The 26729-nt window shown below is 35.2% G+C and overlaps 1 protein-coding gene across 1 annotated transcript; it reads right to left on the bottom strand.

Moving 5' to 3' along the window:
• Positions 1-136: 136 nt before the first annotated feature.
• Positions 137-16154, bottom strand: LOC132286250 (exonuclease 1). Its single transcript, XM_059788532.1, has 13 exons — positions 15851-16154; positions 15730-15766; positions 15407-15581; positions 15235-15313; positions 13419-13463; positions 13016-13165; positions 12778-12892; positions 12314-12414; positions 3357-3454; positions 3162-3254; positions 2522-2745; positions 1454-1840; positions 137-753 (listed from the first exon to the last, which is right to left on the bottom strand). The coding sequence occupies exons 1-13, from the start codon at positions 15926-15928 to the stop codon at positions 338-340; spliced, it is 1998 nt and encodes a 665-aa protein (XP_059644515.1). The 5' UTR covers positions 15929-16154; the 3' UTR covers positions 137-337.
• Positions 16155-26729: the final 10575 nt, after the last annotated feature.

The following is a 26729-nucleotide window of genomic DNA, read 5'->3' as shown; positions in this document are numbered from 1 at the left end:
TTTGTCAGAAAATGAAACTTTAACAATTGTCAGATAAATAATTTTTTTATTAAAATAACTGCCTTAAAATGTATATAAATTTTATAAATCCAATACACTTTTAAAGGGAGTATAGATATAGATAGATATTAAAAAATAAATCAAAAAACAAATTAATAAACTATTTTTGGGTGGATCACGCACTGATACCAAATCTAATAATATCATTACAATTGAGGATGAGGTTCCTCCCATTGTTCTCTAAAGTCTAATCTATAAATAACAACAATACTTGCCTCTACAAACCAAGAATCCTAAAATAAGGTGAATAATTTATAATCAAGAGGATGAAAAAGACTTAAAGTCTAGAAAAGAAATTTAAAATACTGTTTTGATTTTCTGAGTTCTGGCAATTGCTTCTCAACTTCTTGTCATTTCTTTGACTCTTCTTCCCGCCACCACCATTCTTCTTGACAGGTTTAGAATCCACACTCTCCACTGATTTTGGAGTCTCTAAGTTGTCAACATCAGTTACAACCGAAACTTCTTGTTGTTTAGTAACAACACTCTCCAACTCATCCAAATGAACTTCATCATCATCTGCTTTTCTTTTTCTGAACGGATTGTTATTCGGAACTTTCAATGGAATTTTATCAGCAACTGTTTCATTTTCTTCTGTGGCTCCAATGTTTGAAGGGAAAACTAATTTCTCAAGCTCTACGTCTTCATTAGTCAACAACTTCCTTTCCTTCACAATGGGTTTCTCCTCCATCCCTGACAAGTGGAATACATAAACATAAACATACATCCAAGGGTCACGAGCGAAAAACACCCATCCATTTGGTATGCATATAGAATGTATAACTCCTTATACGTTATAAAAAATCCATAACATTCAATTTTAGAGCAAATAAGGGCCTGAATGCTAAAAATACTAAAATGTCTCTCTATAACGAAATAAAAAATTAAGTAAAAAACTAATTAAATGTGAAATGACTAAATTTTTTTTTTTTTTTGGGCTACTTCATCAGCACTGCCACCGGTAATGGAACAACGACAACTTAATATGTCCGGCATTAGTTCAGTATATATATATAACGGAATTATCAAAAAAGATAAGGACGTTTTCGAAATTTTATATCTTAACAGTGATTTCAAGCTCTTCTTTGCTCATTTTTTAAACTTATCGTATCGGACTAATATACACTTTTTTTAAACTTAACAGACTTATATACATAATATAAAGGATACAAGTGTTATTTGCCCAAAATGTAAACATTGAGGTGTTTTTCCCACTTTACCCTTACATATAAATAATTAAAATTTCTCAACTTTTGCACTCGGGCACAAAAAGTGTCAAATTAATGAAAAGAGCTTTCTGCATCATTATTGTGCTTTTTAAAATTATTTTCTTTTCCAATAGGTGTAAACAGAAATTTAATAACCAAGTATTATGCAAGTTCAAAAAACTTACCTTTAATTTTTTCTGAATTCTGGCAATTGCTTCTCAACTTCTTGTCAATTCTTTGCCTCTTCTTCCCGCCGCCACCATTCTTGTTGATAGGTTTAGAATCCACACTCTCCACTGATTTTGGAGTCTCTAAGTTGTCAACCTCAGTGACAACCGAAACTTCTTGTTGTTGTTCAGTAACAACACTCTCCAACTCATCCAAATGAACTTCATCATCATCTGCTTTTCTTTTTCTGAACGGATTGTTATTCGGAACTTTCAATAGAATTTTATCAGCAACAGTTTCATTTTCTTCCGTGGCAACAATGTTTGGAGGGGAAACTAATTTCTCAAGCTCTACAGCTTCATTAGTCAACTTCCTTTCCTTCACATTGGGTTTCTGCTCCCTCCCTGACAAATAGTATACATAAACATAAACACACCTCTATGGTATGCATATAAAATCTATAACCCCCTATACGTTTTAAAAAATCCCTAACATTCAATTTTGGAGTAAATATGACCTGAATGCTAAAAAGACTAAAGTGTCTCTCTATAACTGAATAAAAAATTAAGTAAAAAATTAATTAAATGTGAAATGACTAAACTGTCCCTCTTTTCTTTTCTTTTTTTGGGCTCCTTCATCAGCACTGCTGCCGGTAATGGAACAGCTGCAACAACTTAATATGTCCGGCGTCAGTTCAGTGTATATATATAAGGGAATTATCGGAAGAGATAAGGGCATTTTCAGAATTTACCCTTCTTTGCTCATTTTTCAAACTTATCCTATCGGACTAATATACACAACATTAGCCCTTCTTTGCTCATTTTTTCAACCTTAACGGACTTATATACACAATATAAAGGATACAAGTGTTATATGCCCAAAATGTAAACATTGGAGTGTTTTTCCCACTTTACCCTACATGTAAATAATTAAACTTTCTCAGCTTTTGCACTCGGGCACAAAAAGTTTCAAATTACTGAAAATAGTTATCTGCATGCATTATTGTGCTTTTTAAAATTATTTTCTTTTCCAATAGGTGTAAGCAAAAATTGAATAACAAGTATTATGCAAGTAAAAAAACTTACCTTTAATTTTTTCTCCTCTGGCTTTTTGAGTGGAGATTACAGTGAAGGAGTTTTTTTGTGTAGATACAGCTATGGGCTCTATTCTCAGGACTTGATCACAACTTTGAACGACAGCAGTAGGTTTGAGATGAATTCCAGAACTGGGGAAGTAATCAAAGGCCTCCATGGTACTTGGGTCCAAGTTACCTTCAGCAATTGCAGCAGCAATTGAGTGAGGAATTTCTCTAAATGGAGTCAGGAGGAACGAATTTAAGTCTTCGTGGGGGTGGAAAATTATTGCCAGAATTGTTTAGCATACTCAGATATCATAAATTGTCCATTTTTTAAGCTACGGAGGTACAGGAGAAGCATTTTTAAAAACAAATGTTGGTGGTCTTGTACAGAAAAATCAAATGTCAACTCAGGAAAAAAAAAAAAAAAAACAAAGATAGACAAACAAACAAACGGTATTTGCTAAAAAGAATAAATAAATGAATCAGTGGTCGCCAAAGATGGAGTCTGGCCACAAAATGATCTCTGACATATGTTATAGTATGACATGAGAAACTAGAATAGACCTTTTCCTACATGCATAGCTTTAAAAATGAACATTAAAACTTGGCAAAAAAAAAAGTACAAAACAAATAAAAATAAAGGATACGGCCCCAGGAAATCAAGCTCTTTATCTAGAAATTGCAAAAGGTTTTCTGGAAGAGGTTTTAAGTGCTTGAGTTGCTTAGAGTCAGCATCGTATCTGTGTAGAATTTAAGGATCAAAACCATTAGTGAAATGCAAAATTGATAGTGAGAAATAGGCAATAGGTTGGTGAAATGGAATATATTAACTGTTTGCATACATTCGGGCATGCTGGAAAACTGCAACCGCTTCTCTGAATGATTTTGAGTAATCTTCAGGCATTTGATTGCCCTTCTGAAACTTTAAAATGGATAGGACCTGAAAATGTATGATTGAAATGTGGAATTCCTTATAATGAGGCTGTGAGAGTATATATTTTACTGAATTTTGAAGCCATAACCACATGATACATGGTTGAAAATGACTGCAGTTACAAACATTTGTAATAAAAGGCATGGGATGCAAGATAAGTGTCTTACAAGTAAGCAGATTAACTTTATGCTACACCGCTGTCAAATTATATATTAATTCTCACAGAAGTCTTCAAACAACTACTGGCATTTAATTATCAAAACTTAACCAAAACCAAGCTGTGTACTATCTTTTCTTACTCCCACTTAGATGTACTATGACATTTGTAGCTGTGTATTTTTTTGGAACAGTATAAAATCATTTCACACTTTGCATAATTCACAATTTTATAGTTCTATACATCCCTTCCTAAGAAGCACGGACACACCTAAAAGGAGAAAGAATCCATGTCGGACACCGACACATGCCGGACTATATTTATTCTTCGCCGTGTCCCCACCGTATCCGTGTCCTAATTTTTTAGGATTTGCCGTGTTGCCATGTCCGTGTCGTGTCATATCCGTGTCCCCGTATCCGCTTTCGTGCTTCTTAGATCCCTTTAGAAGTTGCAGACATTCTGTATTTGAAAAAGAGTTTTTTTTTTTCCTTTTCATTCATTAGTTTTCCAAAAAGAGAATTCTCATAATTGACCAAAACCAAGCTAACCATCTTCCATATCCTTTTTAGAATCTGATAAATAAACCAAATCCTGTATCTGATGAGAATCAATAAATCCTCCATCAGTTTCAAGGGTTTTGCAGGACGGTGCTGGTTGCAAGATTTACTCATCCTAGATGAAGAAAAAATCATGGAAGATTCTGTGTCGATCGGATAGAATAGTTTTGCGTAAAGAACTCAGTTATTCAATTGTATATCTATTAGACCAGGACGTGTTTAAGTGATAATTACATGTCTTGGGTAACAACTTTTTTAATAAGATCATTGCAACTAAGAAAATGCGCAATGAGTGGTGTAAAGTAGTTTAGTACCTATATTCAAAAAATAAAGGGGGTATTTAATGCTTTTAAACATCATTATCATCCTTGCTTTAATCCCAGATGAATAGTGTTGGCTACATGTATTGTCTTTTTTTTCATTCTTTTCTATTACAAGGCATCTCTCTATAATATTTAACTTTTTAAAAATCATTTCTGGTGATTTCTTCCCATGCTAACTTCGGTCGCCCTCATTATCTCCTTTCTATACAAATATCCCATTTCTTACCTAAGTATATTTCTCACTAATAGGCACCTGCTACTAATTTGTCCCTCACATTTTGATTAGTAACCTTACATTTTCTAGTCATCCCTATCATTCTATAAAATATAAATCAGTACTTAGATATTTTCAATCCCAAGTATATCAGTACTGTGATATTTTCGATTGATCAAACATTAAAGCATGTCAATCAATCAATAGGGTCGAGTATACCATGTTTGCAAAGGACTCAAACTCTTACTATGACCTAGTTGAAACACCACTCTTTGAAGCCTATAAATACACAACTTGTGTGTATGACCTAAGGTTTGCAATATAGAGCTAAAAAACATTATTTCTGTTCATATATACACAATATTTTTTCCCCTTAGTATATATATACAAGAATAACATCTCATATATATGATTCATACACATCTTTGAGAGATTTCTTGTGAGATCAGCAGTACATCTTTATTTACAACATTCATCATATGCATTAGAATATTAGTGACCTATTGCCACATGTGTTGATACAACTGTTGTTGCACGTACACAAGTATATTCAACACATCACATCATAGCAATCAATACCAGATTCTCATCTGGACACTAGTGGCTAATGCAAATCACTAAAAAAGCAGATTAACCGTTGTGAAGGTTGTAAAAGATCAGAAGGACAGCCTGAGATCTTCAAAAATGACTGAAAAATTGGTGTATATTGTGTCTAAAGGTAAGTAGGGGTTTGAAAACATTGAACTGTTATCCTAGGGAGTAAATATCTTTCTTGAGAGTGGATTAGTTGTCTGTGCTAGGTCTGTGGTTTTTTAATTCTCGATTGAAGGTTTTTCTACGTAAAAATGTGGTATTCATATTTATTGCTTCACTACTTTATTTGTTTATGTTTGCATGCACTTCTATAACCAAGACCTATTCACCCCCCTCTAGGTCTAATCCACTAAACCTTGCACAACTCTTAACAGAACCTCGGGTCCCAATAGAGGTCTAATCCACTAAACCTTGCACGACTCTCAACAGAACCTCAGGTCCCAATTCTAACGTTTAATGCACAACTCTCTCCAGAACCCTCTTCTATCAATTAGTATCATAGCAGGTCGCTCAAACGATGTTGAGTAAGTCATGGACGGTCTTAAGGAAGGCAATTCCAATTTTAGGCCTATGTTATTTGATGGTACTAATTATAGCGACCAGAAAGCTAAGGACTAGAATATTCCTAAAATCACTAGATGAAAAGGTCTGGCAACCTGTAAAACATGGTATAACTTGCCTACTACTGACAATGGCATTGAAAAACCAATGACTGATTGGACTAAAGATGACTAGTTAATACACTTTAACTCTAGGGCATTGAATGTTATATTTTCAGCTGTTAACATGACTGGGTTTGGTAGAATAATGAACAGCACCATTTCAAAGTACGCATGGCAGGTTCTAGAGAAAGTTCACAAGGGAACTACCCCTGTGAAATTTTCCAAACTACAAATGCTTAACACTAAGTTTGGAAATCTTAGAATGAAACATTCAGTGAATTAATGACATAGATTAAAAGGGACAACGTGAATATAGTTTCATATTAGGTGAACCAATCCCTAAAAAGAATGTGGTAAGGCATATTCCTATTTTGCTTGATTGTGGAGGGGTAAGGAGAGGGCAAACCCCATTCCGCTTTGAGAATATGTGGCTTAGAGTAGGGGACTTCAAGGAGAGGGTTCATTCCTGGTGGACAGGTTATGAAGTTAGCGGCAGCCCAAGTTTTCAACTTGCATAAAAAAAAAACGCTGCTCAAGGGTGACTTAAAGAAGTGGAATAAGGAAGTGTTTGGTAATCTCGAATGGCGAAAAAACAGAATCATTCTTGAAATTGCTGATTTTGATAGGAAGGAAGGTGAAGGGGGGTTCATAGCGATATGGATTCGAGTAGGAGGGCTGAATGTAAGGCTGAGTTTGGAGAGATTGTGACGGTGGAGGAGATATCTTGGAGGCAGAAATCTAGAGCTCTTTGGCTAAAAGGAGATAGGAATACGAAAATTTTCCACCGCTTAGTAACACCTATAGAAGATGAAACCACATCGGTAGATTACAGATTGACGGGAATATGGTGACAAGGGATGAGGATGTGCGGACTGGTTTTGTGTCCTTTCAGCACTTATTCATGGAGACGGCTACATGGAGACCTTTGCTGGACAGACTAGAGTTTGCCGGAATCTCGGGTGAAGACAAAGACTGGCTTGAGAGGCCGTTTGGGGAGGAGGAGGTTGTGGAAGCTTTGAGGAGTTGTGATGGTGACAAAGCCCCAGGTCTGGATGGGTTTACATTGGCATGCTTCCAACACAATTGGGAGGTGGTTAATCCCGAGGTGATAGAAGCTCTCTCTTGTTTCTTCTCAGATTGTGTTTTTGAGAAGAGCCTTAATGCCTCATTTATCACCCTTATTCCGAAGAAAAGTGGCGTTGTGGAAGCAAAGGACTTCAGACTGATTAGTTTGGTGGGTGTCATTTATAAGATTTTTGCTGAAGTCTTAGCCATATGCTTAAGAAAGGTCTTGGATGAGGTGATTTCAGATTCCCAAAATGCTTTTGTGGGTGGTCGTCAGATTCAGGACTCGGTGTTGATTGCTAGTGAGTGTGTGGAGGCCAGAATTAGAAGTAGTGCTCCTGGGATTGTGTGCAAATTGGATATTGAAAAGGCCAATGATCATGTCAGCTGGGATTTTTTGATGTATATGATGGAGAGGATGGGGTTTGGGCATAGGTGGAGGACATGGATTTACCACTGCATTTCGTCTGCACATTTCTCTGTTTTGGTGAATGGCTCTCTCCTGCAAGTTTTTTCACTATTTCTAGAAGATTGCGCCGAGGAGACCCATTATACCCCTTTTTGTTCATTATTATTATGGGGGCATTTAGTAGGATGATGGGGAGGGCAAAGGAGCTGGGCTTTATTCGTGATTTCTTTGTGGGAAACGGCCCCAATCAGTTATCTATTTCTCACTTGCTTTTTGCAGACGACACTATTGTGTTCTATGATGCAAGGGTGGATCAGTTGAGATTTTTAAGATGTGTTTTGGCTTGTTTCCAAATTGTTTCAGGGTTGAAAATCAACATTGGAAAAAGTGAGGTGGTTCCAGTTGGGGAGGTTGAGGAGATTCATGGTTTAGCTGATATTCTTGGGTGTGGTGTTGGCGCTTTTTCGATCTCGTATTTGGGGCTTCCTTTGGGAGCTTCATCGAGGAGAGTTTCTGTTTAGGACCCTGTGATTGAGAGATTGGAAAGAAAACTTACAGGTTAGAAGAAGCAGTACATTTCAAAAGGAGGGAGGCTTACTCTTATGAAGAGTACTCTTTCGAACCTTCCTACTTACTTCATGTCTTTGTTTCCGATGCCTATGTCTGTTGTCCGAAGATTAGAGGAAATTTAAAGGAATTTTTTATGGGGTGACAAGGGTTAAGAGTTCAAATACCACTTGGTCAACTGGGACAAAGTGTGCTCCCCGCTTAAGAAAGGAGGATTAGGCATTAGAAGGTTGGATCTTTTTAATAAGTCATTGTTGGGAAAATGGGTGTGGAGATTTGGGGCTGAAAGGTCTAAGTTATGGAGGAGGGTAATTACTTGTCGTTGTGGGGAGGGAGATGGAGGGTGGGTGTCTGGGGAGGTGAGAGATTCGGCGGGCAAGGGGGTGTGGAAGTTTATTCAGAAAGGTTGGGATGAGTTCTCCAAACACATCTGGTTCAAAGTTTGGGATGGGAGGAATGTCAAGTTTTGAGAGCATCGCTGGTGTGGAGATTTGGCATTGGCTCGCAAGTCTCCTTGTCTGTTTAGGATTTCGGCAAATAGGCAAGCTATGGATGCTGACTATTATCGGCTTGATAATGGGAGGACAACTTGGGATGTCTTGTTGCATAGAGATTTCCAGGATTAGGAGCTCACGGAGTTCTTGGCTTTACTCTACAATCACGTGATGAAGCGTGACGATATGGATGAGATGGTGTGGGTGGGTATCCCGAGAGAGGCTTTTGAGGTTAGGTATTTTTATCAAAACTTTTCAGAGAACACGGGCGCTTTTTTCCCGTGGAAGGCAGTTTGGAGGACGAAGGCTCCCTTGAAGGTGGCCTTCTTTGCTTGGACGGCAACCCTTGGTAGTATCCTAACCATTGATAATCTTAAAAGGAGATACCACATAGTGGTGAACTGGTGATACATGTGTAAGCAGTCGAGAGAATCTGTGAGCCATCTTTTTCTTCATTGCCGGTGGTGAGGGATATTTGGTCTATATTCTTGGTCGCATTTGGCATGGCATGGGTTTTTTTTTTCTGAATCCACGGTGAGATGCTTGGGACTTGGAAATGGTGTATAGTGGAGAGCCAAGTCAGAGATGCTTGGAGGGCCACTCCCCTTTACTTTTGGTGGGTTTGTGGCGCGAGAGGAATATAAGATATTTTGATGGAGAAGAATCTCCAATTTGGTCTATCAAATACAACATACTCTCTTCTTTATTCTTTTGGGTTTTTGGGCATAATTGTAAATCTATGGGGGATCTTTTGGAGTTTGTGGGTAGTTTGAATTTTTAATGTTGCCTTGGGCAGCCTTTGTATACTTTTGGGTTTGCTTCCCTTCTTGAGAATCTTTAATGTTATCTAACTTATCAAAAAAAAAACAAAGGAACCTACATAGATTACACAAGGTAGTTGACTTAGCAAGATCACTACAAACTTATGAGCTAAATAATCCTTCAACTAAATTGGGTAGGAATTTTGCACTAAAAGCTATAAAGAGGATGATGATTATTTATGTAGCGGGACTAATGAGAGATTACTTTACTTACTAGGAAATTTATAAGGTATATGAAATCTAAAATGTAAGAAAGGAAAGTTTTCAAATAAATTTTACTCTAGGAAGGACAAAACGAGACAAACTTCAAAAGAAATAATATGCTGGAATTGTTGTGAGAAAGGTCATGTATGAAGAAACTTAGAGGAGATAAGAAGGATATGAAGAAGAAAACAAAGGCAAAATCTATGAAAGCAGCGGTTTCTAATTCAACTAGTAACATAGAAGATGGTGTAAATGGCTATACTATAAATGAAAATAAAAGTAAGACGAAGATCCTTCAAAGGTTAGAATAGCCTTTACTGAACTATTTGAGGAGATTGTTCAAGCTAAGAGTCTTAACAAAAATTTGAAAGCTAAAATTAAGAAGCTAGAACAACTCTAGAAGAGAATAAGAAAACATTGTCTGAGAAATCCTTATTGTTGAATGAACTTGAGAAAGATAAAACTGATCTGTCTACGAGCAAACTACTGTCCGGGAGAAATCTGATTTCTGCAACAATATTAAGGTCTTAGAATAAGAAAATTCTGAGACACAAAGTCTAAATAATACCTTAGTCAAGGAAAATGAAGATTTAAAAACTGAACTTAAAAGTTAAAACTTCTAAAGAAGTTGCTGCAAAAGTTACATTAAGCACACATCATCTAGATAAGCTACTTACGATAGGTAAATTTTCAAATGATAAGACTAGCTTAGGTTATACTGATGCTTCTTCTTCTAAGATAAAATAATGAACAAACTACTGTCCAGGAGAAAACTGATTTATGCAACAATATTAAGGTCTTAGAATAAGAAATTGAATAAGAAATTTCTGAGGCTCAAAGTCTAAAGAATACCTTAGTCAAGGAAAATGAAGATTTTAAAACTGAACTTAAAAGTTAAAACTTCTAAAGAAGTTGCTGCAAAAGTTACATTAAGTACAAATCATCTAGATAAACTACTTTCGATAGGTAAATTTTCAAATGATAAGACTAGCTAAGGTTATACTGATGCTTCTTCTTCTAAGATAAAATTACCTACTATTTTTTACTAAAAGTAAACAGATCTCCATTCCTGCTCCTAAGGGTAATGACAAACAAGTTTCAGTTTCTATTCCAAGGAGTGCTCAAACCTCTAATGCTCAATTTAGGAACAATTGTGTTGTTCGCCCTTCAAAAAGTTTTCAGCCCCCTACTCCCTATTGCACTTATTGCAATAACATAGGTCACTCTAGATTCTATTATTATCAACATTGTGCTACTGGAAGAATGCCAAGTTTGATAATCATCAACCAAAAGAAACTAAAAGAAGAAGAATGACGGTAGGAAGAATAACAAGAATAAATCTAAAGAGAATAAGTTGACAAAGAGAAGCCAAGATGTTTCTATGAAAATTAAATAAATTTGCTTAAGTGGGAGCATGGCCACTTCACTTTCAGGTCAGCTTGGGATGCTTGGATAATTCATCATGACAAAGTCCCATGGTTTAAGCCTTGTTGGTGTAGTTGCAGACCAAGAACATCAGTTACAGATTGTTTGGCAGTGCAAAATAGACTTCACTGTTTTGAGAACTTGAAGAGGAAAGGTATTCAGTTGGTGTCTATCTGTCACAACAGTTGGATGGCAGCTGAAGATTTGGATCACCTTTTGGTTACTTGTTCTTTTGCTAGAGGAGTTTGGAATTGGTATGCTAACTTGCTATCTTGGAATATGCCGTGTTGCAACAGTCTGTCACAGCATGAAGACTGGTTTCTCTCCCAGAAATTCAGTCACAAGTTTCATAAAAATATTTTTTCTACAGTTCTTTGGCACATTTGGACTGAGAGGAACAGGGACAGACCCAGGAATTTGTGTGAGGGGGGCAATAGAGGGTTTTTTTTTGGTAATTTCAGGGAGGGCAATATGAAAATTTCATAGATATATAATTCAAAAAAAGGAAAATTCACTAGTATTAATAGTAAAAAAAAAAATCAGTGGGGGCAATTGCCCCAACTGACAATAAACTAGATCCATCCCCGGCGAGGAACATGAGAATACATCAAAACAAGTCTGTCAGCTGAAGACCTTGCTAGAAGCTGCTGGTGGGAACTTAATGGACTTGGTTTAAAAGACATCCTTGGCTCTTCTTTCCTTTGCTTTTGATGTCTTCTATTCTCGTTTCTGTTTGTAACCTTGTGCGTTGTTTCCCAAGGGTATGCCCTTGTTCTGTATCTTGTACATTATTGTTCTATCAATAAAATAATCCCTCATTCAGGGGGAAAAAAAATATTAGACTTGAAGAAATTTGTGAAAATTCCTTTGGATTCCTTGGGACTTAAAAACCTAAGAAATCAAATGATTAATGATTCCACAAAAGGAATAACAAACTTATGATGATTTAATGGATTATTTTCGAAAACTTAAGACTATGGATTGTATATCTGATGGAAACCATAGCTTATTCCTTACGAAATATTTCAAAAATTAATCAAGTGCATTTATATTCTTGACTTGTGATGATAAAAATAAAAATAAATATAAAATGTTGGTTGTTTTTAGGTTATGCCTTAGAAATTTATAATCTTATTAATGTCAAAATTTGTGTAGTAATTCCAATTTAAGGAGAATGTCAAACATGAAAGTTTTAACACACTAGTCACTAAAATCCAAGAAAATTTGACACTACGTTATGATATTGCTCTCTACTACAAATTACAACACGAGATGAACATGTGTTGAAAGTATGTGCCTGTATAATATATCTTCATTAACTATAATTGTATTGAAAACAATCCATGTCCTTAACAAACAAAAACTATACTTACACGGTCAATGTTCCGATACTTGGAAACCAGAGAATAAGCCTTTGCAATCCCAATTCCAGGAACAGATGGAAGGAAATCACAGCCAGCTAGGACACACATGCCTGTGAAATTTCCATAGTTTGAATATGTTTACAGTATTAAATTAGTTCATAGATATGAAAAAGAAAAAGTAAGGTTTTATCCACCTAAAAGAGAGAGGAATAGGAGTGATGTTTTAGACATTTTTATTATTATTATTATTATTATTATAGCTTGATCTTGGACAGAAATTGTTTTATCCCCTTTTAGTATTATGGACATAACAAGACTTCTTAAAGTGCAGAATTAATCCAATTTTGAGATCATGATTTAGTTTTTGTTGTCACGTTTGTTTTATTTTCCAATGGAAGTTCTGATTGAAAATCTTATCCATGTTTGAATTTCTAAACTATATGCATATCTCTAAAGTGTTGCAAGGAAGTCACCTGTGAACAATTCTTTGTCAAAATCTTGAAAGGAAGGCACACCAGCCACAAATTCAAAAACCTTGTCTAGCACTATCTCTTCACCATTGCCATACCTGTCCATCTTAAAGACAATCTGCTTGCAACCAATGAGAATCAAAACAAGACAGAAAACTTTAATACTAAGTAAATAAAAGCAAGTCACTAGTAGAGCAATAGACCTCCATCTGCCCATTCAAAGTTTTGTGGAAATTCTTACAGCTAGGCAACCGTATGCTAGTAGATCACTATCCTCTGATATCACTGCTACTATTCCACCTTTTTCTTCTTCAAGACTGGACAGATAGGCTAACTGTGCATCAGCCTCGTATGGAGCTACGACAAATTCAATGTTCTCTGTTCTCAAAATCTGAAAAAACACCATTTGACAGAATCAAAAGATTAAATGTGAGATTGTGAAATAATTCAATGTGAGAAACAGTATAGAATTTGGCCAAGAAATGTAGAAGGAGAATTACTCAATGGAAGGAATAATATGAAATTTGGGCAACAGATATCTAGAACTATGACCAAAATGCAAGATTTCATATAATATTAGATGGCAAGAGAATTTTTTTCTGTTAGAAGCTGGAAAAAGCTGGTAGACATCAGCAATTCAGTACCTGAATAAGTTGATGCGCCATTGATGGAGTGATACTCACTGCCCTCTACATGCCAAAGAAAAAATGTTAATAATATCCACATATATTGTTTCAAGGATTTGGAAACAGAAACAAACATCAAAATGATTGAAGTAATGATAATTCAAACTGTATAAAGAGCACATAGATGAAAAATGAGATGGACTCTCTTAATTTCGAAAGGAAAACTCTGGAATTTTAAGATTAAAAAGTATGCTTTTCAAATTGATTCACTATCTAAAGTTGCAGTTATTCACCAAATTTGTGTTTGGTAGATTTTTTCACATAGAATTGACTTGGACATAAATTTGATGGAAGAAACTAAATCTGAAATTAGCAATAGTCTAAAAAGTGCAAATGGGCAGCTCCATAATTTTCCAATTGACTCCTGTCAATTTAGATATTATATTCATAAAATCATTAAAATGTAGGTTTTGCCAAGATAATCATAGCAACCAAAGATTTGAGTTGGCATGCTTTAGTCAGCATTAGAACAGAGAAAGAGATTTGGGCAAAAGAATCATAATCGAAATCCAACACGTGCTACATTTTATACGTAAAAATTTGAGCAAACAATACTAAACCAAGAATTTCCAAACCATTCAATCTCAGAGAAACAGAGCAGATTGGGAATGTTGACAAAATTGGAGATGAGATCAGCTAACCTTCTAGGAAAAGCCCATTGTTCATTAGAAATGATTGTTGAAACCTTTGAGTAGCTGTTATGCCCCAGCCTTGTCTAGGTTGTAGAGTGACAACTTGGATCAAGGGGCCACAAGGGAGCCAGTGATCATGGAGAATTGAAGTGTTGGTTCAATTGTTGACTTGATGTTGAATAAACCTTCTACCAATGTCTCTTGTTTGGAGTAGCTTCCTCCAGAACCAACAAGCATCACTGGGAATATTGATATCCCATATACTTCTTTAAATTTGAACTATACAGAAGTAACTGATTCAAATTCATTTTAGTTTTTATCACTCTTAAGAACAGTTGGGCTAATATTCAAATACTGAGGATAAGCCAAGTAACAGCTTGTTAAAAATGGTAGAAACGTTTTAGGATGATGCTCAACATTTTCATCTTGGCTTATTTCATTTTAGTTTGGTTTTCTGCATTATTGTGTGATTGTAGTGTTTTACAATCTTGATTTGGAAGACAAATCAAAAGTTCATTGTGCCGGTGTTATGATTCAAGACGGATGTGAGTTGACTATTAGGTCACTGGGACTTGGCATGGGCAAATCTCATAACAAAGGTGGGAACATGTACTGCTGATTCTAGTTTATTTATTTTGAAATCAGCTGATTTTATTAGTATAAGAACCCTCATGATCAACAGACTACTTAATATCATGACAAGGGTAAAAAAAATATATTCATCTCTGAATACCTAACTCACAAATTAGGGTTTTTACCTTTGTGCATTCATTTCATTAATCATGACTAAGAGGCATTAGACATACTTTAGAATGCATCTGGATAGGTTTTCTATTGGAAAGTAAAGTAGTATGAAGAACAGGGAATTTGGGTTGATTGAATTTGGGTAGAGTTTGCTCGATCGACCCTTGCTACCCAACCTCAATCAATTGAACATGGAATAGGATTGATTGCATAGTGCAGGACAGAGTTTCCTATTCCGCTTTTGACTACAAAACCCTAATTATTTTACTAAAAAGCTTTATTCAAACCCTCTTAGGGTTCACAAACGCATATACAAAACACATACATATACTTGGAGCAATGTTGAGTAAGCAAATAAAATGGAGTAAGCAATTTATGAGAGGGAAAACTAATGCTACCTGGAAGAGCTCAGAGGCAGCATTAACATTGCCTTCATTGAACTTCGCCATGGCTAAATCCAGGTTAGTTTTTCTTTTCCTAAACCACAAAAATTCAAATGCAATTTAAAAAAAAAAATCCCCCGAGTGGGTAACTCAAAAACATTGAATTGATAGAAGAAAAGGCTTGCACCTGTGTCGTTCATGGTCAGTGGAGGCCTTACATGGGATATTGCCACCGTCGAAGACAACCACAGGAGTGATCTTGTAGTGACGAAGCAAATTGATTCGGTGCATAAAGTAGTTCAAATACCGAAACTTCTTATCACCCTCCAGATTGAGGCACAGTTCCATGTTACATGAATATGCTGAAAAACAACTCCCCATATATTTCAGTTTTTTCCCACTTATACTAATCTACAGAAAAAATGCTCTTACAAAGAAAAATATATCTACAATAACAATGGAAAGAAAGAAAAAAAATGTCGAATCTGGAATTGATTGTGAAACCCTAACCTCCTTTGTGAAGCCATGAATAAGCATCGATTCCGACCTGCAAATACATATAGAACAAATACAATCAAGAGTAATCATTGGATATCGATTCAGAAGATATTGAAAAGGAACGAAAATTTACTCGCTTGCCGGCATATTTCTTGATGTGAATGGGCTGAACATAGGGTTTCATAAACTTGAGTAGATCTTTGATACCCATTTCCTTTTCCAAATTCTTTCAATATATCTATCTATCTATATATATATATATATATATTTGAGCGTGTGAATTTTTACATGGGTGAATAGAATAAAGATTGAAGAAGAATTAAAGTGGAGAAAATGGCGGGAAGAAGGATTATATTAAATCCAATATATTAGTATTACACAAAATTGGATGATCAGCTATGGAACTGAGAGGGAGATAATTCGTAAGGACTGATAAGAAGAAGCCACGTAAGTTGATTATTGCCAGAAGCTGGATAGGCGACGTGTGGTTATACCATAGTGGGTCATTTTGCCGCTCTTTACCTTAATAACCGGGAAAATGAATTCGAAATTTATTTCCCGCGAGTTTAATTGGGGTTCACTCCATTCAAGCTTCACGCTCCGTTGGGCCAAGTGAATAACACGCTGCTCTTCTCAATGGAGCAAAGCACCAGTGTGCCTAGGGTAACAAAGGAGTCCATCCATTTGTCAACAGCTAAATCTAGGCTCATTTATTACTTAGACTTGTATTTGCTTACAGTAATTAATAATGAATCCATCTGTAAATTATAAAGTTATATTTATAAACGAGTCGAGTCTAAACATCACTAGACTTGGCTCGTTTGCTCGTGAACATATTCATAAATGTCGAAATGAGTTATAACCCAATTGGTATAAGTCCTCCTCTCTAAAAATAAAATTCAGTATTCAAGTCTTAGTGAAAGTACAGGTATATATGTTTGTTTGAACTTTCAAATAAAAAAATAAAAATAAAAAAAGAAAGAAAAAGGTTTCATAAATAAACTCGATTACAAAATATATATACTATTAAAAACATCTCACCTTTTCAACCCGAAACTACCCATGTGACCATCCCAATAGAAGTCAAAATTTCTTTGTTATCACTTAACAACTCATAATATACTCAGTCCATGTGTCTATTGTATCTTTGTTGGGAAGGTAAATTGCATTTCACCCTCTGTGACTTATAGTATTTGCACTACATTCCCTTTAAAAATAAATTTGTCAAAAAATTTCCCTCAACTAATCAAGGGGTTACTTTTACTAAAAAAAACCCCACCAAAAATCATGAGTGAGTTCATTGCAATTCGACAAATTGTGTGAATTAAGTTAAAAGATTCTGTTTTTTTTTTTTTTCTTCTTAAATAATAGTATTTGAACTTATATTTTCTATTACATATATCACCATACTTTTAATTAAGGAATAACATTAAAAAAAAAAAAAAAAAAAAGAAAAAAAAAGGAAGAAGAAGAAGAAGAAGAAGTAAAATTCATAGTTACAAATGCAACTACATGTTATTTCTTTAGCATATGCCAAGCATAGTTAAATCCTAAAATATCTTTTCTCTTCATTTTTTTCTATTCAACTATACAAAATGAGAGAAAAGCCTAATATTTTTATGCCATTCAATTACCTTTTGTAATTAAAATTCATTTTTGTTGATCTAATTATTTGATCAAATGTCCATCTCGTATATTTATATTTATATACACAGAGAGAGAAAGAGTATAGAATCAAAAATATATATAAATAATTATAAGGATAAAGTGCAAAAAAACCCCTTGAAGTATTGGCCATGTGCAATTAACCCCCCTAAACTATAATTTGCCCCCTTAAACTATTGAATTTTTGCAATTAACCCCCAATATGGCATCTCCGGCCAATTGGTGAAAACGAAAATAGTGAAAGACAATTTTACCCCTATATAAAACTGCGTTGTTTCATAAAAATTTCAGCAACATAATCCAACCTTATCACCATGGAGGGTGTAATCTCAGCATCCACTAAAAATTGACAACACATACCAATCTTATCACCATTAGTCTAACATGGAGGGCGTAATCTCAGCATCCACTACAAATTAGACAACACACCAACCTTATCATCATAACCTTTATCACATATATCCCTTTAATCAACCACCTCTTTTCATTTTTGCGGGAAAACCAAACTGCTGAAAACTCTGAAGAACTGAAGAAAGCTTTGGCTGAACGGAATACCATTTTCGATATCTCAAGGGTACTCAATCAGTAAATCTCTCAACTTTAACACATTAATTTGTAACTACTGATGTAATGTACATGAATGAGTTGTGTTATATTTTTTCTCTCAAAACAGTATACGGGTTTTTTTTATATTTTATTTGAGGGTTTAGGTTTGTAAAATGTTGGATGGGTGTTTGAGTTTGGCCGACAGTATATATATATATATATATATATATATATATATATATGCATATATTTTCATTATTTTTTGTTTTTGTCTTCTAATATTTGTTTTATATTGTTGAAAGCTAATCTTTCACTATGTTGTTCTGTCCAATGGTCCCTTTCTTCTATGATTGACTTTGTTTTATATTGTTGAAAGTTATTCTTTCACTATGTTGTTCTGTCTAGTGGTCCCTTTCTTCTATGATTAAATGGTCCTTGTTTTGCTTCTATATTATTGTCTATAAATGATTAAAGTGTCCAATTGCCATTGAAAATGTTGTATGAGTTTAACTATACCCTGTGATTGAGTGGTCCACCTTATTATTGAGTTGTCATTAAATTTGTGTTTTCACTTGTTGACTTTCTAAAAATATATTTATTTGTTGTTCATTGAAATTTGTTATTATAGATGCACCTTTATAGCATTGAACTTCATCATGGGGGTGTTTACTCAAGTGTTTTACACAGTACCATATTTAGAGGGTAATAAGAAGTTCAGAGAAATCAAGTGTGATGTGGATGTATTGAGAATATTCTATGATTATGAAGCTCAAAGGGAAACCAACTTGATAAAGTTGTACATTGTTGCAGCTTTCTTGAATGTGCAAGGGTATGAGGTTCCATAGACATTGCAGAAAAAGAGGACTCAACTGATGATTTTGAACAAGTGGAATCAGATTATGCTCCTAGTAATGAGTTAATTAGTCTATGTAGTTCAAATGATGATGATAGTGGTCCTATGCAGCAAGAATATATACCTTCAAGGGATTTAGGGGTCAAAGAATTATAATTAGGCATGAAATTTGGGATTGTTGTAGATTTTAGATTGGCAGTTAAGGAAACAGCATTGAAGAAAAGGTTTGATGTAAAGTTTACAAGGAATGATAGAGATAGGGTGAATGTAGTATGTAAGGCTGAGTGTGGTTGGAAGATTTATGCCAGTAAACAAGAGGATGAGGATTGCTTGATAGTGAAGACATATGCGTGTGAACATACAGATTGCCTTTGGTTTCAAACTAATTCACAAGCTTCATCTTTTTACTTAGCTAAAAAGTATTTAAAGAAATTGAGATCAAACCCAAAGATGCCTTTTCAGACACTTAGGAGCATTATTGCTTGTGAGATGAACATTGAGGTGTCGAAACACAAAGTCATAAGGGCTAAGAGAAAAACATTGAAAGTTATTGAGGGAGATGAGGTAGAGCAGTATGGCAAGATAAGGGAGTATTGTCATTTGATCTATTCATCTAACCCTGGCAATGTTGTTAAAATTCAGACTGAGCCCACATGTGAGGAAAATGTGAGGAAATTTCAAAGGGTTTTTATTTGTTATGCAGCAATGAGAAATGGTTTTAAAGAAAGTTGTAGGCCACTAATTGGTGTGGATGGGTATTTTCTAAAAGGGCCATATGGTGGCCATATTCTCAGTGCAATAAGTACTAATGTGAATAACCAAATGTTCCTAATAGCCTTTGTAGTAGTGGAATTTGAGACAAGGGATTCTTGGAGTTGGTTTATGACAGAATTGATGGATGCTGTGAGGCCTTATGAGGATATCATATTCACATCTGATAGGCAGAAGGTTAGTATTTAATATACACACTTATGAAACTATATATTTTCAATATATATTTGTTGAACTATAATAAATATATATGAATTTACTATTTTATTGTTAATGCAGGGTTTGGTAGACACCTTTGAGAACATCATGATTGGTTCAAAACACAGATATTGTGTAAGGCATGTAATGACCCTGTCATTTTCTTCCTTTTTTTTGATTTTCCGTCATTCATTTTTTTATTGTTTATTTTATTTATTTATTTAATATATATCTATATATATATTTTTGGGATACCTTAGGGTTTTGGAGACCCGGGGTAGGGTTTTGAGTTTGGTTTTGTGCTCGAATTTGATTTCTGACTTCACGTGCATTCATCTCATTTGATTTTCATGAAATGCGTAACTTTATTTTTGTAGAAAAGCATGCTACTTGTTTACTTTTCCCGTAGGGGTATGGATGTATAATTTCTTCGAAAACATTTTATTTTCCCGGGGTGTTCTGCATAATTAAATTTTCTTTGGATATTTGACTTCACAACTATGGATTTGTTGCAATTTAGTCCTTGGGTAAAGATTCCGGCACCGGAAAAGCCAAAAGACTGAAGTACCCTTATTTAAACGACGCAGTTTAAGGTAAATCAAAGCTTCAATTAATGAGGTGGAAAGGGCAATCTAAAGGACCAATGAAAAGTGGACAACTCAGCAATTGTGATAAGGTATGATACCTATATCCCTCCACCACACAATTGATGGTACCCATTCGTGCCAGTTTTTGTCTTCATCAATATTTACCAGTTGTAAAGGTCTGCAACTTGTTGAAACCCTAAACGCATCTCTTCCTACAAGGTGATGAAAACCCTAAAACCTTTCTTGCTATAAGTCTGGGACCATTGATCAGTAACTTTCTTACCCTAATTTATGTATTGCTTTCAACAATTGTTGTTGTTTTCTTGTTTTGCACAAAGTATATACTCGTTTTCAAAGGATACGAGTCAAAAGATGATGTTGATGTAGTTTTTGCAAGCATTTTTCTGCCTTTGTGTTGGTTCATTTTTGCTTTTGTGTTACTTATTTTTTTGTGCCTTTATATGTTGAAAGCTCCAAGGTAAAAAGATAAAATATTATCGAATGTTGTCAGTGTATAAACCCCATATATGGTGTTTTATGTTTTCCTTTTATTCTTTTTGTCAAATGTTGTCTCCATCAATAAACTTAGTGTGCATCAAACACTGTAAAATTGTTCTTGTCATTGGTGGTCCCTCTATGGTAGTCAAATGTTTTTCTATGTTCTTTAGTGCTTGAGTGGTCCTTATGTATATTTTTTGTCTTTCTGTTATTTATTTTCATACACTTTAATGATTGAATGTTGTCTGTGTATAAACCCTATATGTGGTGTTTTTTGTTTTTTTTTGTTTTTGTCTTCCTTTTGTCAAATGTTGTCTCCATCAGTAAACTTTGTGTGCATCAAACACTATAAAATTATTCCTATCATTAGTGGTCCCTCTATGGTACTCAAATGTATTTCCATGTTCTGTAGTGCTTGAGTGATCCTTATGTATAAGTTTGTCCATCTGTTATTTTTTTTTCATACACTTTAATGAGTGAATTGATGATGTTGTGTTGACTTGAATATTGTATTATTTTTTTACACTTGTTTACTACAATTTACTGAGTAAAAAATTACAATTTATTAATGATTGAATTGATGGTGTGTACACTTGTTGACTGAGCCCACTTGTTGTTTATTAATTTCTGTTGTTGTAGATAGCTGGTCGTACACCATTGAATTGCATCATGGGGGTATTTTTGAGAAATCACCCCCTATGACATACCTAAGAGGAAATACCTCTAACTTTGATAATGTTGACCTTGACTTGATGTCATTAATTAAGATTCAAGGGATGGAAACTCAGTTGGGATATAGGAAGGTTAGTGAAGTGTTATACAAAGTACCTTATGAGTGGAAAACCTTTAGAGAAGTCAAGTGTGAATTGGATGTATTTTGAATATTTTATGACCATGAAGCCCATAGGGAAACCAACATAGTTAAGTTGTACATTGTTGCACCTTTGTTGAATGATGTAGTAAATGAGGAAGGAGTAGGTGGTGATGTAGGTTAGGATGTAAATAAAACTTATTGGTCATATGTCAAGCCCATATGGTCCTAATGATGAGTTAATAAGCTTGAATGGATCTGATGATGAAGTTCTTAATGGTGGTTCTATGTACCAAGAATACATTCCTTCAAGGGATTTAGAAGAAAAGGAACTATAATTAGGCATGAAATTTGGCTCTGCTGAAGATTTTAGGTTGGCACTTAGAGAGAGGGCATTGAGGGGGTAAGTTTGATATAAAGTTCACAAAGAATGATGGAGAAAGGGTAAGTGCAGTATGCGAGGCTGAATGTGGTTGGAGAATATATGCAAGCAAACTGGAAGATAAGGATTGCTTGATAGTTAAGACATATGTGCCAAACCATATAAACTGCCTTTGGTTTCATAGTAATGCACAAGCCTTATCTTCCTTCATTGCAAATAGATACTTAGAACAATTGAGATTGAACCCAAAGATGCATTTGAATACACTTAAGAACACTATTGCTTCTAATTTGGACATTGATGTGTCCAAACGCAAAGTGTATAGGGCTAAGAGGAAGGCTTTAGAAATGATTGAAGGAAATGAACAAGAGCAATATGAAAAAAACGAGAGATTACTGTAGTTTGATATTAAGAATTAACCCTGGCAGCATTGTTAAATTACAAACTGAGCCCACTGGTGTTGAGAATGTGAGAAGGTTTCAGAGAGTATTTATTTGTTATGCTGCAATGAAAAATGGTTTTAAAGAAGTTTGTAGGCCACTTATTGGTGTGGATGGTTGCTTCCTGAAAGGACCATATGGTGGCCACCTTTTGAGTACAGTGACCAATGATGGGAATAGGCAAATGCTCCCAGTAGCAATTACAGTAGTGGAGTCTGAGACAAGAGATTCTTGGGAATGGTTCATGGGAGAATTAATGGATGTTGTAGGACCTTACTATGGTATAACCTTCATATCAGATAGACAGAAGGTACAATTTTAACTTAATTTTATCATGTTTTATTGAATATTTGTTTGAATTTAATTATTTGGTATGTTTTAATCTTATATTTTAACACTGATTTATATTTAATTTGTCTTATATACAGGGTTTAGTAGAAACCTTTGACAACATAATGGAAGGCTCAGACCGCAGATTCTGTGTAAGGCATTTATATGAGAATTTCAAGCTCAGGTTCAAAGGACAACAACTGAAAATAAAGTTATGGTAGGCATCAATGTCATATACTGCAACAGATTTTGAACTACATATGAGGAAAATAAGAGAGTTAAATGTGGAAGCTTATGAGTGGTTGAAGAAAGTGTCAGTTGAATTGTGGTCAAGGTCAGCCTTTACACAAAGTTCAAAAAATGTAGTCATCAACAACATGTATGAAAGTTGGAATGCAGTTATTCTTAAAGCAAGGGATAAGCCAATAATATACATGCTGGAATAGATTATGAGACATTTAATGCTAAAGTTCCAATATAAGAAAGAGTGGATGCTATTACAACAAGGCTTGCTATGTCTAGAAATACAAAAGAGTCTCAACAAAGTGAAACAGCAAGCTAGAATGTGTAAGGTGCATTATGCTGGTCATGAGAAGTATGAAGTTGAATGCTATGGAATAAGTGAGGCAGTTGACCTTGACAAGAAAACTTGCAGCTGTAGGGGTATGGAATTTGACTGGAATCCTTGTAGGCATGCTTTAGCATGCATATTTACCAAGAGGGACTCTCTTGAGGCATATGTTAACCCATACTATCACAGAGAAACCTATCTCAAGTCCTATGTTGGCATAATCCTACCTATATCAATGAGAAGGTTGATGAAAACAGACCCCATTGATGGATTGCTTCCACCACACTATAGGAAACCAATAGGTAGACCAAAGAAAGCTAGGAATAAGAAGAATGATAAACCAAAGGGTACCAAGCTTAGTAGGTTGAAAGAATGTTTAAAGTGTTCAAGGTGTAAAGAGGGTGGCCATAACTTAAGGGCCTGCAAAGCACCTGAGCCATTGGTGATTGAGAGGCCTCTTCCAAGAAGGGGAGGTAGACCACCCATTCATGGAAGAGGAAGAGCAAGAGGACCCGAGGGCATAGCAGTCAGAGGAAGAGGAAGAAGGGGTGGAAGAGGGAGAACAAGAGGAGTTGAAGTTCCAGCTCCAGTACCTTCAAACCAAGAGGTACTTTTAATGTAATATTTATCATATATTTCATGTTGTGTGTACCTTAAACTAAGCTAAGTTGTTACTACTTATTTTAGGTTCTAAACACACCATTTACACAGCTATCACAAACTCAGGCATCATCTTCTTCTAGGTATGATGAAAACAGTCCCCTATGTTTTCTGTGTATTGGTATGACTTTTTACAAATCATAACAATTTGGTTGGTTCATTGATAGGTTAATGATGGACAGTGAGTATGCTTGTTGGTAGTGAAGATGGCCATTAATTGCAACTTTTGTTGGTTTTTGTTGGAGGATGGCCACTTATGTCTATGTTGGTCATACTGTCAATGCTTTTTGTCACTCCAAGTTGCTGTCAATGCTTTTTTTCACTCCAAGTTGCTGTCAAGGCTTTTTGTCACTCCAAGTTACTGTCAATGCTTTTTCTCACTCCAAGTTGCTGTCAAGGCTTTTTGTCACTCCAAGTTGCTGTTGGAGTTTGTTTTGCTGCTGTTATGGCTTATGCTTACTTTTGGTGATTGTAAATATTAACCTGAAAACTACTTGTGTTCAGGGGATAGGAAAACTTTAGTTCTATTTCTATGAATTTTATTAAGCATCGTTGATGTTGGTTATGTTCAGAATATTTATGTTACGTAATATTAAATGCTATGCTATGGTTATTAGAATGCAGTGTAGTTCCATTGAACATGTCCTTAAATCAAGTATTGAACAGGTTTGGTTCACTACAATTATAGTTTGATGGTGCTCAGGTCACTAAATAGGTCATGACACAGGTCATGAGATAGACAAAGTGTTAGTGAAAGAGTGCAGTGTAGTTTCATTGAACATGTCATTAAATAAAGTATTGAACAGGTTTGGTTCACTGCAACTGTAGTTTGATGGTGCTCAGTCACTAAACAGGTCATAAGACAGACAAAGTGTTAGTAAAAGAATACAGTGTAGTTTCATTGAACATGTCATTAAATCGAGCATTGAACAGGTTTGGTTCACTGCAATTGTAGTTTGATGGTGCTCAGTCATTTGGTGTTCAGGCCCTATTGCAGTGTAGTTTGATGGTGTTCAGTCATTTGGTGTTTAGGCCCCATTGCAGTATAGTTTAATGGTGTTCAACATAATTCTGTTTTATTACAGGGTATCAATACAAGTGTACTTTAATGCAGTGTACTGATGAGTAATGTTTGGTGTCAATTCTTTGTTGCATTCAATTGTCATAACTGCCTTAAACATAACACTACTTCAAAATTAGAATCCACAACACATCATAATACCACTTCAATAGCACAATAACAATTTCACTACAAATATGCACTTCATATTTCATTAATTAACAACACTATTACAAAATAAAGTTTTGTTTCATCATCCAACATACTATACAATCTAAACCTCTATTACATCATACAACAACTCAAATTTCCATAACAACATATAATAACCCAATCGCTCCAAAACCACATTACATTCACTTAAGAATAAGAGTGAGAAGTAAAACAAAAATAGAGAACCCAAACAAAATCATGCTTCCAACAACCATAGCAGTTGCAAATGACATAATAGAATTGAGAGCTACTGGAGGAACTTCATCACGTAAAAGGCTAGCTCCATGGTGCCCATGAGAGACAAGAGGAACATCTTAAGGAGCTCGAATTATGTTTGAAGGAGGACTACCCCATTCAAAAAATTTGCAAACCTTTTTACTACACTTAAAATATAGCCTCCCAGGATTATGCACAGAATCAGAAATGAATACAGACGCTTTTTGGCCACACCAACACCTTTTATTCATCATTCTAAACCTAGCATTGTCCATTATACAAACCATCCAAAAATTATTACCTGAGAGAAATATATGTACAAGACTTATAAAATTAGGGTTAAACTCCTCTATATGTGTGTGTGTGTGTGTACATATATATATACACGAAGAAAATAGATCTAATAGGAGACAAATTATTACCTATTATGGTTTTATTCCATTAAGAACGACAGTGATAGAGAGGAATAGATCACGACAAATAGAGAGAGAATGATGAATCAAATACGAACCCTATGGCGCGAGAGATGAGATACCACCACAAACAGGTATTGATAGGGATTGAGAGGTATGATGAATCGATTTAGGGGTTGTCTGAAAATTGGGTTAGGGTTCCAACAGTTGGTATGTATACGAGGTGTGTGTATATATAAGGTGCGTCGGTACATATAAGGCAATGTTTGCCCACAATGGTCATAAATAGGGGTAAATTGGTCTTTTAAGGTTTGTAAGGGCAATATTGTCCACCAAAATTAATTTCTATGTCACGTGACACACACACGCTCAACTTATGGTAATTTTTGGCCAGATTAATGCCGGAGGGGGCAATCTGCAACAAAATTGACAAGTTCAGGGGGTTTATTGCAAGTTTGGCAATAGTTCAAGGGGTTTTTTTGCATTTTACCCTAACTTGGAGGCTTAGGGTGTGTATTGTGTGGTTTCCAAAACTTAGTTGTGCATGGAAGGTGACTAATTGCATTGTATATATGTATATATGTGTGTGTGTGTGTATATATATATATATATATATATATATGCATTGTTGCATAACTTGTTGATTTTGGAAACTTGGGATGTCGTTGTCTTGACTATGGTTAGAGTACAGCTCTAATGCGGGAGATACGAGTTCTCCCCACACGTGTGCACTAGGATAGTTCCCGACGGGCTAGTAACCCAAAATAGCTACTATCGTTCGGTTTGATCAGGCGTGAT

Source organism: Cornus florida, unplaced genomic scaffold (assembly GCF_030987335.1).
Source record: "Cornus florida cultivar Cherokee Brave unplaced genomic scaffold, ASM3098733v1 CherokeeBrave_3.0.0_Hap2_Chr11, whole genome shotgun sequence".
Taxonomy (NCBI): Eukaryota; Viridiplantae; Streptophyta; class Magnoliopsida; order Cornales; family Cornaceae; genus Cornus; species Cornus florida.
The sequence above is the reverse complement of the archived record's forward strand: the minus strand, read 5'-3'. Positions and strand labels throughout refer to the sequence as shown.